The 17486-nt window shown below is 39.8% G+C and overlaps 1 protein-coding gene across 3 annotated transcripts in view; it reads left to right on the top strand.

The window, feature by feature from the left end:
* The window catches only part of NCOA5 (nuclear receptor coactivator 5), a 72114-nt gene that overhangs the window by 35400 nt on the left and 19228 nt on the right, over nt 1-17486 (top strand). For all 3 annotated transcript variants that reach the window (XM_073683909.1, XM_073683908.1, XM_073683910.1), the window contains 3 exons: nt 10955-11021; nt 12077-12457; nt 14727-14806. In XM_073683909.1, the coding sequence (XP_073540010.1) occupies nt 10955-11021; nt 12077-12457; nt 14727-14806 (528 nt within the window). The remainder of the gene's footprint in view (nt 1-10954; nt 11022-12076; nt 12458-14726; nt 14807-17486) is intronic.

Raw genomic sequence — 17486 nt, 5'->3', positions numbered from 1 at the left:
TTGTGGTCCAAAAAATACGGTATATGTAACTAGGTTTAGGGTGTAATGTTAAACTGCCATGAAGTGTTTAATTTCTTACGACTGCCGGTGTGGCTAAATGCCATAACGACTGTATGAGCAATGGGGTAATGATTGGCTATACTATGTTGCGTCTTAACCATTTAATGACCACCAATTTGCTTTTTTTTTTTTTTTTTGGCGGACCTAAAATATAAGAGAATAACATCCCCCAACGGGTGAAAATGCAGCAGCTGTACACTTTAGCAGCCACCCTGCTGCATCATTCACAATCTGTGTTGTTGTCAACCATAACAGTTAACCCCCAAGGTCCTGCGCTTAATGGGGACCAGGGAATCTAGATAGTTAACAGAGTTTGGGGGGCTACCTCTTTGTTACCCTGTCAATACCCTGAGATCACGGTGTTGTGCTCCTTATTTTTGCCATGGCAATCCAAGGTCAAGTAACAGCTTTGGGGTATGTGCCCACCATCAGGAAATACTGCGGGTTTGACGCTGTGTTTATGCAGCGGCCAGATGTTATAGCATAGTGGATGGTATTTCTAGAAATCCCATGTCCACAATGCGTGCATCTGAGACTGTGGATCACTAGTCTCTGCAACAGAAATTTGACAACTAGAATGTATTGAATGCGTTCATTGTACTGAATGATTCAGTGAACATATGTGGATTTACCTGCGTTCAGTAGAACGCAGCGTTTTGGACGCTGCAAAAATATGCTGCGTCCAAAGCTCTGCTACGTCCGGATTGTGTTCTCATAGCCTTGCAGTCTGCCTGCTATTGTGACCTGTTCAGATGTTAGTAACGTTTTAGAGGTAAAAGTATAATTATTCATTCCTGTCATTTCATTTCCTGAGAAGCACCTGAAGGGTTAACAAACCACCTGACAGCAGTTTTGAATAAATTGAGGGGCGCTGTTTCAAAAATGTTATCACATTTTGGGATTATATATAAATATAAATATAAATATATATATATATATATATATATATATATATATATATATATATTTATTTTAGTACAGACCAAAAGTTTGGACACACCTTCTCATTTTTCTGTATTTTCATGACTGAAAATTGTACATTCACACGGAAGGCATCAAAACTATGAATTTACACATGTGGAATTATATACTTAACAAAAAAGTGTGAAACAACTGCAAATATGTCTTATATTCTAAGTTCTTCAAAGTAGCCACCTTTTGCTTTGATGACTGCTTTGCACACTCTTGGCATTCTCTTGATGAGCTTCAAGAGGTAGTCACTGGAAGTGGTCTTCCAACAATCTTGAAGGAGTTCCCAGAGATGCTTAGCGCTTGTCGGCCCTTTTGCCTTCACTCTGCGGTCCAGCTCACCCCAAACCATCTCGATTGGGTTCAGGTCTGGTGACATTGGAGGCCAGGTCATCTGGCGTAGCACCCCATCACTCTCCTTCTTGGTCAAATAGCCCTTACACAGCCTGGAAGTGTGTTTGGGGTCATTGTCCTGTTTAAAAATAAATGATGGTCCAACTAAACGCAAACCGGATGGAATAGCATGCCGCTGCAAGATGCTGTGGTAGCCATGCTGGTTCAGTATGCCTTCAATTTTGAATAAATCCCCAACAGTGTCACCATCAAAGCACCCCCACACCATCACACCTCCTCCTCCATGCTTCACGGTGGGAACCAGGCATGTAGAGCCCATCCGTTCACCTTTTCTGCGTTGCACAAAGACACGGTGGTTGGAACCAAAGATCTCAAATTTGGTCTCATCAGACCAAAGCACAGATTTCTACTGGTCTAATGTCCATTCCTTGTGTTCTTTAGCCCAATCAAGTCTCTTCTGCTTGTTGCCTGTCCTTAGCACTGGTTTCCTAGCACCTATTTTACCATGAAGGCCTGCTGCACAAAGTCTCCTGGCATTGACCTGATCTCTAATCTGAGCTGCTGTTAACCTGCGATTTCTGAGGCTGGTGACTCGGATAAACTTATCCTCAGAAGCAGAGGTGACTCTTGGTCTTCCTTTCCTGGGGCGGTCCTCATGTGAGCCAGTTTCTTTGTTGTGCTTGATGGTTTTTGCAACTGCACTTGGGGAAACATTCAAAGTTTGCCCAATTTTTCAGACTGGCTGACCTTCATTTCTTAAAGTAATGAAGGCCGCTAGTTTTTCTTTACCTAGTTGCTTTTTTCTTTCCATAATACAAATTCTAACAGTCTATTCAGTAGGACTATCAGCTGTGTATCCACCAGACTTCTGCACAACACAACTGATAGTCCCAACCCCATTTATAAGGCAAGAAATCCCACTTATTAAACTTGACAGGGCACACCTGTGAAGTGAAAACCATTTCCGGTGACTACCTCTTGAAGCAAAACCCGCAGGTGCTGTAGACGAGCAGAGCAAAACCCGCAGGTGCGCTAGACGAGCAGAGCAAAACCTGCAGGTGCGCTAGACGAGCAGAGCAAAACCCGCAGGTGCGCTAGACGAGCAGAGCAGAGCAAAACCCGCAGGTGCGCTAGACGAGCAGAGCAGATACACACAAGGTACTTACATTGAAGTAGCGAGTGGACACCACTCTCAAACAGAAGTACAGAGACAACGAGTTGGAGTTAGGTGCAGGTTCAGACACTGCAGCAAAAGGGAAGGTACGGACATAGAGACTAACAAGTAACGGGCTAGGACACAGTTCAGACAGGAACTGAACCCGGAACAAAATACAGGAACGAGCCTGGGAACTCCGCCCCCAGGGTGGCGGAAACAGACTAGAAGTCACAGATACAGGTAACGGGCCTGGGGATACAGCCCCCAGGGTGGCAGAACAGACAAGATACAGGACAGGACCTGGCAACTCGGTTGCACAGAACACACTGAAAGAAAGTGTTGCTCAGGCACCTCCTACTGGGTGGAGGGGGTTTAAGTATCCAGTGACTCACAACAATAGGCTGGGGATGCATTAGGAGTGTGCACACAGTAACTATAAGAATCAGGTAGTAACCGCGCCGCCGCCCTAAGCAATCAGACAAGAGACATGCACACAGCAGGTACTAGAGCAAAGTGTGCTGCCAGGACTGATAGGTAAGATGGCGGTCTTGCATGGTGGAAGGTGGTAAGCCATGCCAGCACGCCGCCAGGGATGTTACAGCGGAGAAATAAAGCTATAGCTCTCAGAATTGAGCACTGCAAAAATAATTTTTTTGTTCTATAAAAGTTTGTGTGAAAGCGCTAAAACATTTAAATAAAATTATATAAATGTGGTGTCGCTGTAATCGTATTGACCTGAATAATAAAGTTTTGTCTTGTCACTTTTATCGCACGGTGAACAGGATAAAAAAAAAAATAATAATCCTGTATTGCTGGTTCTTGTTCATTCTGGCTCACCAAAATCGGAATACAAAAGCGATCAAAAAACATTGACTGAAAATAGTACCAATAAAAATGGCAACTCCTCCCATAAAAAAACAAGCCATCACATGACTGTTGTCAGAAATATAGAAAAATTGTAGCTCTCCAAATATGGCGATGCAAAAAAAAAAGCGTCTTGGTGTGTGACAGCAGCCAAACATAAGTTCAGTGATCAGTTTTTTCTATCACTTATACCACACAAGAGACAGCATAAAAATATATATAAAACCTATTCTTCACCTGCTGTTGATCTATTCATTCTGCCTCCCAAAGATCGCAGCAAGGCTTGGCTCGCATTTATCGTGCGCTCTACCCTGGGTGCTTACAACGGGGTTTCCGTGTAAATCTCTGAATTACGTGATTCAGACCGAACCCCTGTCGGAAGATTCCCTATAATGAGGCAGATGGGGACACTGTGGATGGCGTCTGCCTTATGCTCCGATGGTGTTCGTCTTTTCAAGCATGCATAAAAGCACGGTCAACCAATTTTGTGCTCCTCTGAAAAGGACACCGCTGAACACAGGCCAGACTGAGTCCAGAGAAGTTCTGCCTCACTATAGTGATTGGATCCTTCGGTGGTTTCATCTGAGACGCGTAATTTGGAGATTTAGATTGAAGCCCTGATTTAAATTCTTCATTAAATCACAGGATAAATGTGATCCAAAATGTTATGTATAATGTTCCCAATAAAAGCTTCAACTTGAATTACAAAAAAAAAACAAGTCCCCACTCGGGTCCGTCATCAATCAATGGAAATCTAGGGGGCTTCCCCTTTACTGGTAGCCTTGGCTGTGGAGTCCGAGCCCATTTTGGTGGAGTCGGTATAAAATGGACCAACTCCGACTCCTAAAATACATTATAAATTGGGTACAGTAGTTCAATGCAGTTTGTGGGGAATATTTTTTTCATAAGAATTTGGGAATGTTATGAAATGTCGTATTCCTTATCTAAGGGTCTAGACTTTTAGCTGAGATGAATCTGTGCTACAGTAAATTTATCACTTAAACATGAGCCATGTATGAGGGAGTCTGAGTCGTGGAGTCGGTGTCATGGAAGTTGAGGAGTCGGAGGTTTGGCTTACCGACTCCACAGCCCTTCTTGTAGCACAAAGGCTCTAGGAAAGCGCTACTGCTCCTCTCCCCCCCCCCCCCCCACCACCAAAAGAAATCCAGCTGTTTATGCACTCCCATCGCTTACACATTTTCTCATTAAGCAGTATCTGAATGGGGGGAGACGTTGATGTCATGGCGAACTGGTAGCTATGTGGGGCTTTATTTTCATAGTTATCCCAGTATTGTCTTTGTCCTAAGGTCATGGTAAATATGTAAGCCATGCAGAGCTTTCTAGATTTCTCAATTTTAAATTTTTAACAATCTTGTGTTCCTTTAAAGGCTCCCAACGTCCGGTTGGGCAGGGTTCATTATAGGGTGCATTGTTTTAGGGATAGTTTACCCTTGCCTCACTCCTCCTACTTTATGCCCTATACCTAGTAGTAGATGTATTACTGAGTCATTCCATGTCAAGTGGACCAGTGGTCCCCACTCGACCTCCGATTTTGCTGAAAATTTATAAGGATGTACATGTATGTTTGAAAAGAGGTTCTGTAAATTTTTAGGGCCAGATCTCAAATACATTGGGCACTGTTGACCTTTCACTGGAGGTTCCACCAAGCCTGCGGCTTCAGCTAATAGGATTTTGCAAACTTTGGCACATAGCCATTAGAGTTCTATACTGGCTATGATGCTGAAATTTGGCATACTAGCTCAACTTTTGCTGCTAAACACGATAAAATTATTACCGGCTATGACAAAACAATATTTCGGCCGCAATTTTGTGTCAAAGTAGCTTGTAAAACGCGTCGCATAAAATTTATGCCAAACTTTGCCCATATATAACTCAAGACCAAAAGCCAATAGTAACTGGTGCTTTGCCCTGTACACCAAACATCTACATGACTTTGCATTGCTGCAATATCACGGTCAAACCATATGTATTTGTGGAAATATTCACAATGCGGTACCACAATGTACAATACAAAGTTATATCATGGTAAAAATGGTACAACATTCTGTGACACACTTGTGATGTCGATATGATCACTGCACCCCAAATGAATAAATTGGTATGTGTAGTTTGCAAAATGAGGTCACTTATGGGGGGAGTTCTGCCAATGTCACATGGCACCCTCAAACCATTCCAGCAAAATGTGCACTATAAAATGGTGCTCTTTCCCTTCCGAGTCTTGCACTCCGCCTCAAAAGTAGTTTTCAACCACAAATGGGGTTACAGCGCACTCAGGAGAATAAGAATGGCACTATTTGTTACGCAATTTCTTCTATTATCCCTTTTGAAAATTGACTCGACCCCATGTTATACAATTCGATGAATCGCCTGAGGGTTAAAAATGCTTATAGATGAATTCCTCAAGAAGTGTAGTTTCCAAAATTGGGTCACTTGTGGGGGGGTTCTGCTGTTTTGGCATGTCAGGGGATCTGCAAATGCGACATTGCTCCCTCTATCTATTCCAGCCAATTTTGATCTCCAAAAGTCAATTGGTGCTCCTCATTCGAGCCCTGCTGTGCGCCCAAACAGTGGTTTTCAGCCACATATTTGGTATCTGACTACTCGTGATAAATTGTACTGTTCTTTTCTCCTTTACCCTTGTAAATGCTAAATTCGAGGCTAAATGAACATTTTTGTGTGAAAAATTAAAATGTTAATTTTTTTGTTCTTCCACATTTCTTTAATTCCTGTCATGCACCTAAAGGGTTAATCAACTACTTAGATGTGTTTTTGAGCACTTTGAGGGGTGCAGATTTTAAAATGGTCACTGAGTATTTTCAGTTACATAAGTGATATGGTCCCTAACCCCCCAAAAAAATACTTCTGTAAATTTTCATGTAGAAATGAGAAATTGCTGATAAACTCTTAACCCGTCCAACTTCCTAACAAAAAAAAAAAAACTTGTTTCAAAAATTATGGTGATGTAAAGTAGACGTGTGGGAAATGTTATTTATAAACTTTGTACGGCATGACTAACTGGTTTAAGGATGTAAAAATTGAGAGTTTGAAAATTGTAAAATTTTTGCCAAAATTCCGATATTTTCACAAGCTCAAAAGAATTTCTATCTAAATTTACCACTAACATAAAGAACAATGTGTCACTAAAAAAACAGAATCTTAGAATCAGTAGGATCTGTTGAAGCGTTCCAGAGTTATTACCTCATAAAGTTACACTGGTAGGAATTGTAAAATTTTGCCTGGCCATGAAGGTGAAAACAGGCACGGGGCGGAGGGATTAAACAAGTTTGTATACTCATTTCCATGCATGTATCTTACTTTTTGTAGTCGTCCTTTCTAAATAAAAAGTGTTTACATCCACAACTCATGATTTTTGTTTAAATTTAAAGGAAATTACGACAGAATAAACATGATTGAATGAGATTCTTTAACTCTGACTATTTTATTCTGTTGCATCATGGGGCACTAACCTGCCAAAAATTAGGTTTGTGTACTTTATCATTCAGAAAGTTGTTCAATGCTCACAACACCCTGAAGCAAATTTCTGCAAGTCCTGAAACTTAGCCTTAAAGAAATGTGCCCACGATGCAGAAATGCTCCGGATTTTTCCTGACCGTCTCTGCATCTCCCTGGCAGAAAAAACGTATGCGGATTGTACATGCTTTTTTCCTGACAGGGACAAGCGGAAGTGAAGCGTTTTTCACATGCATTTCCGCATGCGGGTTGACAAGCGCTTTCCAAGCGATTTTAGCATCACTTGGAAAGTGCTTGACAACTTGTTCAACTATATAAATCCATGCAACTGGCATGGATTTATATAGTGTGACCGTAAAAGAATTGTAAAAAATAAATATTATACTTGCCTTATGATGGCCCCCGGTGTCCTTATCCGATGCGTCTTGGCTTGCCGGCAGCTCGCGGTGGACTAAAAGGACACGTCATGACGTCATTTAGTCATGTGACGGGTCACGCGACCGCCGATGTCGCGTGACCCGTCACATGACTAAATGACGTCATGGCAGGTCCTTTTTAGACCATCGCGAGCTGCCGGCAAGCCAAGACTGATCGGATAAGGACACCGGAGGCCATCAGCAGGTGAGTATAATGTATATTTTTTATTTTATTTTTATACAGGTACTATGGTACCCGGGTCCGGAGGAGAGTCTCCTCTTCTCCAAACCCGGGTACCATCCGCACATTGAAACGCATGGTATCTGCAGATGCAGTGATGCGGATGTCATGCTGTCCAATGCAAGTCAATGGCGGCGTTGATTCTGCAAAATAATTGGTAGTGCTGTGTTTTTTTCCGCAATGATAATCCAAAGCGGAAATCTCCGCAGCATGTGCACAGCACATGCGGATTATCATTGGGGAACATGGCAGACCTTCTACCAAGCGTTTCAGTAACGGAATTACCATTGCAGAAATGCTTAAACTCATAGTGGGCACACAGCCTTGGTGTGGGCTATTGCCTGCAGAGTGTGTGCGTGTGCGTGTATAAATATATATACATATCCACCTACTTTGGCATATTTATTCAAACCAGTGACACATAGCCTCTCGTTTTTTTTTTGTTGTTTTTTTTTGAGGTTGAACAAGATCATTAACAATGGACATCTGTATGTAATGAGGTTCCATTTTTCCTTGTACCTTCTCACCCTGGTTAGACTAGTATAGCATGACCTGGGCACTAATTTTAGCAAAGTTCAATTTTTTAGCAGGTGCTACAGTTTTGGTAATGTGGGACCACATGACATCATTTTATACTCAAGATCATAGTTTGCTGATGCTGTATAGCAGGGTAAAGACCACTTTATCTTTAATTACTATAAGAACTGGAATATTGGACAAAGGACTCAAGGGTCAACATAAAAATAACTGTTCTACACTTTTTGCGAATTGTATCATTTTACTGAATCAAATGCCTACTTTTGAGCACATTTCATAGGAAGTCATGTTGCAACTTTATTTTAAAGTGTACTTATATAAACTCCTTTTTATGTGGATCTAACAAACAATTATAGAAAATGTTGACATTAAATAAACAAGCCCTAAATGTTTGGGTCATTTTTTATTTGTTTTGCAATAAATTTCTTGAACTCCTAAATTTTTCCTTGTCCTACATAAAAAAAGCTAAACCGATAATGAAACAAAATATTTATTAAAAAAAAAAGTGAAATTAGAAAAAAAAGTTGGAAGCTTGATTTCAGGTTCTTTGTCTATTGTAGACTTTGCTTAAAAATACCTGACACAAATTGTGAAGCATGCTGGAAGTCATTCGCCTAGTTAAGATACTAAACCAAAAAGCAATTTGGACAACAAAAGTATATAAAGAGTGATCTTCTCTGTTTTAATAATATGAAATTGGGAGAAATACACACAGGAAACCACAAAAGGGTTGCATGAGATAAATGGTACAAGTATAGAATATGAAATTACACTTCAGAATCCTATTGATCACCAGGTAATATGTGCATATAAAAGCATTATGGTAGGAGAGTATGGAAAAATAGAGGGGTAAAGGCTACTAATATAAATAACTGGCCTAATGCTCTACAACATCAGTAGCAAATCCCCCTCTATATATACTAAACGGTATACACAAGTATCCTAGCACTGAAGATGAACAGTACTGATGACAAAATAAAAATACAACATAATGGTAGGATATCAATACTGCACTTGTGATGGTGGAACACCTCTACTCACGTTTCGCCTCGCTTGATCAAGGGGTAATGTCTTGCCAATGTAAACAGAGCCTAAAAGGAGCACATTTTACATGCAACTATGAATTTGTTGGAACAGAAATATTTTTGACAATTGTAAGCTTGCAAACTTCAAAAACAAAAATCGAAGCGCAACTAAAAAAAATCAAACCAATATTTTGAAGATAATTTAACAAAGCTGGCATGAAGTAAAATTCTTAAATGAAACATGAAGCTAGAACTAGCGCGATTATAGCAGTCATATCTACGGCTGTTCACAGGATTTCTTGTCTCGCATACAGTTTTGTATTGCTATCAACTGGTTGGAAAGACTGCAAACTTTCTTTTCAATATACTGCTTTACCAAACACATCTCTTGCTTGTTGCCAGCTAAAAGCACACTTTCCTAAAAAAAAAAAAATAAATAAATAAATAAATTTATATTGTAAAAATGAACAGATACCACCTAACTGGCATGGGGTATCTGATCTTTCCCCATCTTTTCACATACAAGAGATGACCACAGTACTCCATAATGAAAATCGACCCTAAATGGATTTTCAAACATTACAACTTATGCAGCATTTCAATCCCAAGTTGTCTGTTCTAAAGCTTGATAGTGACTCGTTTAGGGTTGAAATGTTGGATATTTTGTTGTGTTACTAAATACCTCTGGTGGATTTTCTTTGTAGAGTGCTTCGGTCAGCCCTTTAAGGGTATGTGCACACGATCCTTTTTGGCAGCGCATTAAACACAGCGTACTCTAAGCTGCGTCCAAAGCGCTGCATGCAGGTGATGCCGCATGTGTTCATTGAACACATGCGGCTTCACCACATGCTATACATTGCACTATAGAATTTCTCTTGCGGAGACTAGCGTCTCCGCAAGAGATATTAACATGCTGCGTTTTGTGAAGACGCGCCGCATGTCCGTCTCCGCGTGGGGCGCAGGAGAACTGGAACGCATAGTGGGTATGGGATTTGTATAAATCCCATCCACTATGCTGGAACATCTGACCGCTGCGTATTGGACGCAGTGCAAGTGTGCTGCGTCCAATCTGCAGCGTTTACTGACCTTGTGCATATACCCTAAGAGTCTTGATGGATCACGTATGTTAAACTGCGGCACTTGTCTACATGTTTTTCTATTAGGCGGTTGTGCTGCTGCTTCTCCTTGTGTACAGTTTACATTTCACTGCATATTAATAAACTGAAATCATGAAAATCTAAGTCTAGACGTTTAATATCTTGTCTTACAATAACAAAAACTGCAATCTGGTTGTGGCGTTTAAAAGACCTCCTTTCTTTTGTTCTCCACTCGAACGGTCTACCTTCACACACAGTATAATGATGCTGGAAAAATCAGAAATGGCTTTGCAGTATGACATTTTGTAGATTAGTCCTGTTCATTTCGAATAGTAAGTGTTGGGCTTTCTGCCAGAGAAACTACTTTTAATAAATGATACTTTTGTCGTTAATGCTGTTTTTTCCATGACTAATTTATAAATCTGTAGAAAAATTCTGTGCAGGTTTGTGATTTCCCATTGAAATCCACAATAGACTGTTTGTGGATGAATTTTAATGTGTAATATGCATTAAAATAAGTGTGGAAAAAAAATATTTGTGATCACGTTTATCATAATATCATGAATTAGTAATGATGGCTTATAGACAATGTTATGTAGTAGTGTAGGTAATGTTACTTGGGCTCCAAATAAATATCCTTCTGTATAAATTCCTCCATGGTGGTAGTTTTTCTTCCTAGAATTATGTTGGTTATTGTGACTACTTTCAAGTTATTGAATAGATGGGTTAATTGTGCTTTTCAGATATTAACAAGGCAGCGGAGAGAAGGAATATGTATAAAGCTCCATCCAGGCCAAGCCCACCACGAAGGTAAAGTAATTGAAGGCCACACTTCTGTTGGTTGGATTTCCTGGATCAGTCTTTCTTCACTGTCGTCTTTATGGTTACTTTCCTGGACGACTTCACACTTCTTACGCACCAGCAGGCCATTTGCCAATGTCACGAGATTACAGCGAAGCCTTGAAAAATCTTTTTGCGTTCTCCTGCTTTTTAATGTGTGGTATAAACATTTTATCATGATACTTAAATAAATAAATAAATAAATTAAATTAAATTAAAAAAACACGTCATAAATCAAAAAAACAAACTCACATTTTAAAATCCTACTTAAATCGTCATTTTTTAAAATTTTCTTTTACTCAAACTCTCTTCAGATAAAACGCTAACCGCTTCTCTGTTTGAAATGTTTCCTTACTTAAAAAGTAAACCGAAACCGCAGTCAAGCATAACTTAAATTTGCTACATATACTTTATCAAATGGGTTGTAACATTAAGCAAAGTGTCTTACTCCCTATTCTGAACCGTGGACTTAAAGGAACGACAACGTGTACAATCGCATTTTACAGGAGTCCAGACATGGTTTAAATTCTGTTTTTGGAATTTCAGATTTTCTTTATTTTATAGCCCTCTTTTGAGCTTTTCTTTCCTGGTGCAGGGCTGATCAGCTTACAAAATGTCTACTTTGTATTAATTTTGCTTTAATCCCTGAACGTAAATGAATGTGCAATTCTTAAAAATAAATCAATTTAAAAAAAAAAAATGGTGATTTTTAAATTGCTAGGGACCAAGTCATTTCAGTTTTGTGTGTTGTGATTTTGCCCTGAAGTTGTCAAAATAAAAAACTGTTAATACAAAGTTTATGGCTGTTAAAATAACCTCTGTGACTATTGCAGTGATCATTTGTTCAAGTCCAAAGACTAGGAGTTGTGTTCTTATTTATGTACTTTTGCAATAATTCTTGTGAAAATCAGGAGAAAGCTTTTAATATATATTTTTTTGGGTGGAGGGAGGAGATGGCGCACAAGTGAAAAAGTTGTATTATAAAAAGTTGCGTGACACTAATAACTTTGTTTTTGGCGCTCCAGAGAATTTTATGGATATGGTGACAGTTTGGAGCCAAGGCGTGACCGATCTCCTCTCCGATCCAGCCCAAGGAGAGACAGCAGAGAGCCAAAAGAGCGAGACTTGCGATCTATTCGGGACTCGCGAGATGGACAAGAACCAAGAAACTTTAGGGACCACAAAGACTTCAGAGATACTCGTGATGGAGTTTTCAGGGATGGTCATAGCTCAAGGGATGCCAGAGATCTGAGAGATGGCCGTGATCCTAGAGACTATAGAGACCCCCGTGATTCAAAAGATCTAAGGGATACAAGAGATATTCGCATTCGCGATGCCCCCCGCGATACAAGAGAGTCACTGTATGACCGTTATAGAGAGGTCCGTGACACAAAAAATTCATACAGGTATGAGCTGTTCTAGTTTTTGTTTTTTGTTTTCGGAAGAGATTAAAACCTCTTCTGAGTAAATGAGTTGTGTGTCTTGTGTGACTAATGGATTCAAATAAATTTATATTTCAAAATATATAGATTAATAAATGTAAAGTCTATTATATTTCATGGAACTTTAAAAGTTACAGAAACATTCTCTCATCACATATTGGATGTTGTATGCATGCAGGGTCTTTCTCTGGCGACCACTGTAGCTCTTTATTTGCCTGCTCCAGACACTGAGCCGGAAAAATAGTCAAGTGTTCCTCTCAATTTCAAATTAAACCAGAAGCAATCAATGGGTTTTAAAGAGAACCAATGAGCACAGTTTTCTAAAGTATATGTTACTGCACCGTTACAGCAGTGGCTAGATTACATTAATAGATTTGGTGAAGAAATCTGCTTTGTTATTCTTAAGCCACCATTTTAAGTTTTCTGCTAATTAGATTTCTGTGCACAGGGGCCAGACTGTGCACGGGGTCTTCTCTTCTTTGTCTGTAATTCCCTCGTCCTTCTGCCTACCTCTGGTTTATGAATTAGGTAGATATAAAACTTGGCACTCAAATATGATTTTTTTTTTTTTATTGATGGTAGCAATCCAGAAAACAAAGACGTTTTGCTCTATACAGTAGAATTTCATCAGTATATGGACTGCCCAGGAAACACTCATTGGTCAAAGGAGACAGCGCATGTGCCACGTTTTATATTTATTTAACGGAATAGGACCCTATTTGAGCACCTACTGACCAGAAGTGCCATGCTTTATTATTTCTGGTCTATGAATGACCTACCTGCTCTGTCTGTCGGAGGGACAGGTGACTCTGACTGGGAGGAGAAGACCTAATTAGTATAAAGCTTCAAATGCTGATTACAGAAGAATAACAAAGCTGTTTTCTTCACCTAAGGTAGCAATGTAATCAGCATTACTGCCATGTCTTTACTTTAAATTACAAAATCGAGATGACCGGAATCTGTCGGCATCCCAAACTGTATACGCATGTAGCTCTTTCATAGACTAGTCCAGCACTACATTTACGTGGCCAGTCTGTTCTTCCATAACTGAGATATCAGTGTTTGAATTGAGATGCAAATGAGGCTGGAGAGTTATTTGTAGATCTAAAGCCTCTGTCACTGCAGCTCTATTCCCCGCCCAGTGCCACCACCCGCTTGACGTATGAGGCTGTCGATCAAACAGGAGAAGGCAGCACTGGGCGAGGAACAAAGCTGGAGTGACAGAGGCTTCAGATCTACAGCCTCGTTGGAATGTCAATGTAAAGCTATTGCTAGATAGGTTTTTGAAAGGGCTACATGCGCATATAAATTGTCAGCAGGATTTCACCCCTCAAACGGATTGCCTTTAATACCTACCCTTTCCCTAACTGTCAGAAAAAAGTCATAAAAAAACCCAATGTGAAGATATTGAAATGCTGCTAAAACTATTTTAAAATAGTTGTGAGCTTTCAATTTTTCTGTCTAATATATAAATTTATTTACTCTTTCTTAGATTTTATGCACATTCTGGCTCGTAATAAGTGGTTCATGACACAGTATATCCACTTAGTTCTTGGTGATCTTTTTCACAAATTGAGTTTTACTTTACAGGTGATTCTGGGGGTAAATGTAATCCTATTTACAACATCCAATGGAACTTGCTGTTTTTTTTATTTGAAAAGGTTTTCCATTTTTTAGAAAAATAGATTCCAAATTGTTTTTTTGTCATGTAAAATAGCAAAATCTGATGAAATCTCGACCTTCCTCAGTAGAGTGCCAGCCTTCTGCCACAGCTTTGGTGTTTTGGCTTGCATCTGTGAAGTTGCACCAACAGTTTTCATGGCTGCATCCAATAACTGAGCTCCGTGGCTCAGCCGATGTAGGTGCCACAAGCCTCTGAGTTCAGTGATTAACTGACTTCAGTGAACTTCCCATGTGACATTACAGCTGCAGCCGAAACACGGAGACCGGAGCAATGTTGAACAACCGGTGCTGGACCTGGGGAGGTTGAGTACAATATGATTTTGTTCTTTTACATAACTGTAAACATTTGGGTCCACTAATGTAAAATTGGAAAACCCTTTTAAGCAAAATGCCTATGGAATAACACAAAGAAATATGTGCATAGCCCTTTTTTGACTAAACTTGCCTATACATTTCAGAAGTAATGTTGTTGACCTGAGACAATGTTTTTCTAAATTTTTAGTCTTTTTTTTTAAAGTTATTTATTTTTATTTCGCTTTTAATCTTTTAGAGTTGATAATGATGATTATTACCAAAAGCGAGAAGACTACTCGGATCGTTACAGAGAGCAGCTCGACCAACAGCCAGATGGTACGCATTTTTTTGTTTGTTTGTTTTAAAGCCTATTTTAGACTACATTTGGTCTGCAAGAATGATGAACTGATGATCTGATTCCCAAACCTATTGCCACAGGAAAACCCTTCCTAAAAGTTTTCATTTTAGGTGAACACTAACTTTATTCCACCCTCAAGAGAAATTTGATTTTTGGACATCTAAAGCCTTCTATGGTTCTTTGTGCAGAGCTATAATTCAACTTTGATATGTTTCTGATTAACAAAGCATCTTTGATAAAGGAGCTTTGCGGCTTTAAAAGTCTCCTCACCTGACGTGCTTAACACGTCACTCTACGCAAGGAGAAATATTACCCCTAGATACCGGTTTGATAAAGTTTAAAATCTTGATTGATATCCTTCTTGTAAAAGTGACCAGTCTTGCTGCTGTGTTTGGGGAAAGTCTTAAGCATGGCTCAAGGAGAGTTCATTGAAACACTGATCTAGATTTTCATCTGATTCAATTTCATCTTTAAACTTTTTAGATACAGTTTATCTGGTACCTAAAGGTCACCATACATATTAGACTAATGTCTGCTAGACCCCACTGATATTGACTAGTTCGTCCGACGGTCTATTGCGTATGGGGGCATTGGCCAACTGACAGCGGAGATGTCGATCACGCAGGTCAAATTTCGGACTGCTGATCACGTTGTTCTTGTCGGCTGGCAGCTTTCTCTTAGAGAACACAGGAGCATTCGGCCACACAAGCGCTCCTGTGGATAGGAAAATCAGTTGAGATGGCTGTCTGCCGAAGCATCGTTTGGCCTACAGTCATCTAAGCTGCATAAAGGGGTTGTCCAGTACTGTGACAACCCCTTCTCAATCTATTAATAACATTTATAATCGCCTCTGGTGGCGGTGCCATTCTAGCCTTGTCGGTCTCCCATAGATCGCATAACAGTCTGATGTCATGCAAACCCTGTGGCTATACAGCGGCAGCTTCACTCTCCCCGCCTTCGGACGTATCCCATACATCCGGAGGAAGAGCTGCAGTGCTTGCGTGTTCTGGATGTAAGCAATCTGTCCGAAGGCCGGGATTGTGAAGCAGCCACTGACTGGCTGCAGGGTTTGCATGACATCACACTTACGCAATCGTGGGGAGTGACAGTGCCAACACCGCTGGAATGGCACCGTAGGTGAATGGAAGTGTTAGGGAATAGGCACACGATCCGAACAGGCAGCGCTTTGGAGACAGCATACTTTATGCTGTGTCCAAAGCGCTGCATTATATGAACGCAGGTGAATCCACATGTGTTCATTGAACCATACGGATTCACCGCATTCAATACAATGTAGTGATCTAATTATACTTTTACCACTAAAACATTACTAACATCTGAACAGATTAGCAACACATATGGATAAGCATATAGTGGCTGTGCAAACGCACGACTATAATACCCTACAATTAGATTGCACAACAGCAGAATAATGACAAAATAGAACAGCTTTATTTGATAAAATTAGACATATAGGATCAACAAAAGGTCCAAAGGGTGGTATACAGAAGGTGGCGTATCAGGATAGTAGTAAAATTTCATAATGGGTACATATAGATTGGTACACGATTGGCCATATTATATAATGTTATATGGAGTGCCCATAGACATAAATATTAATATTCACATGGTAGGTAAGAGATAAAAAACATAATGTATGTTAATCCGTATAATAAAGAAGATGGTATCAGGAGCTCAAAAATAATGAATAACAATATCTAAGTATATATTAAGAAAGAAAATTCTATGATATAATCCACAGGGTAATGGAGTAATATAGCACGGACTGCAGTTATTTCACATGGTAGCGAAAAAAACGTATTTTAAATAGTGACCGTGCATTAAAGATGCAAATGTGCAAAAATAAATAAAGCATGGAAAATTCCTGGAATTTTTGAGCAAACACTGTCAAAGTTAGGACAAAATTAACACCACTTGATTGGGGAGGAACCAATGCGATTAAATAAACATGCTTACCACCAGAGTACTGGTACCACACACCACGTTTCCCGACGCACGTTTCGCCACTACGGGCTTTGATGAGGTAATTGTGGTATTGCTGTAATCGTATTGACCCGAAGAATAAAGCTGCCTTATCAATTTTACCACATGCGGAACGGCATAAAAAAACAAACCAAAAAACAGTTAGTGATTTTGATGGTTTTTGTTCATTCCCCACCTTTTGTATCCTCACCCATCTCGTGTAGACTGATCCCTCGTGGGCAGGGTCCTCTCCTCTTGTACCAGTCACCGTCACGTTTTGTTAAAGATCATTGTAATTGTTTTTGTATGTATACCCCTTTTTTCACATGTAAAGCTCCATGGAATAAATGGCTCTATAATATATAATGATAATTCTGACTTCCAAAAATCAGAATAGAAAGCGATCAAAAAATGTCATGTGCCCAAAAATGGTACCAAAAAACGTCCACTCGTCTCGCAAATAACAAACCTTCACATGACTGTCGGCCGAAATATGGAAAAATTATAGCTCTCAAAACATGGCGCTGCAAAAACTAGTTTTTGCAATAAAAAGCGTCTTTTAGTGTCAATCAGAAAAACCCAATATAAATCTGGTATCGCTGTAATCGCACCGACCCGAAGAATAAAGTCGTCTAATCACTTATACTGCACGGGTAACGGCATAAAAAAAATAAA

Source organism: Phyllobates terribilis, unplaced genomic scaffold (assembly GCF_046119375.1).
Source record: "Phyllobates terribilis strain yellow unplaced genomic scaffold, ASM4611937v1 Scaffold_5__5_contigs__length_657084704, whole genome shotgun sequence".
Lineage (NCBI taxonomy): Eukaryota > Metazoa > Chordata > Amphibia > Anura > Dendrobatidae > Phyllobates > Phyllobates terribilis.
The sequence above is the reverse complement of the archived record's forward strand: the minus strand, read 5'-3'. Positions and strand labels throughout refer to the sequence as shown.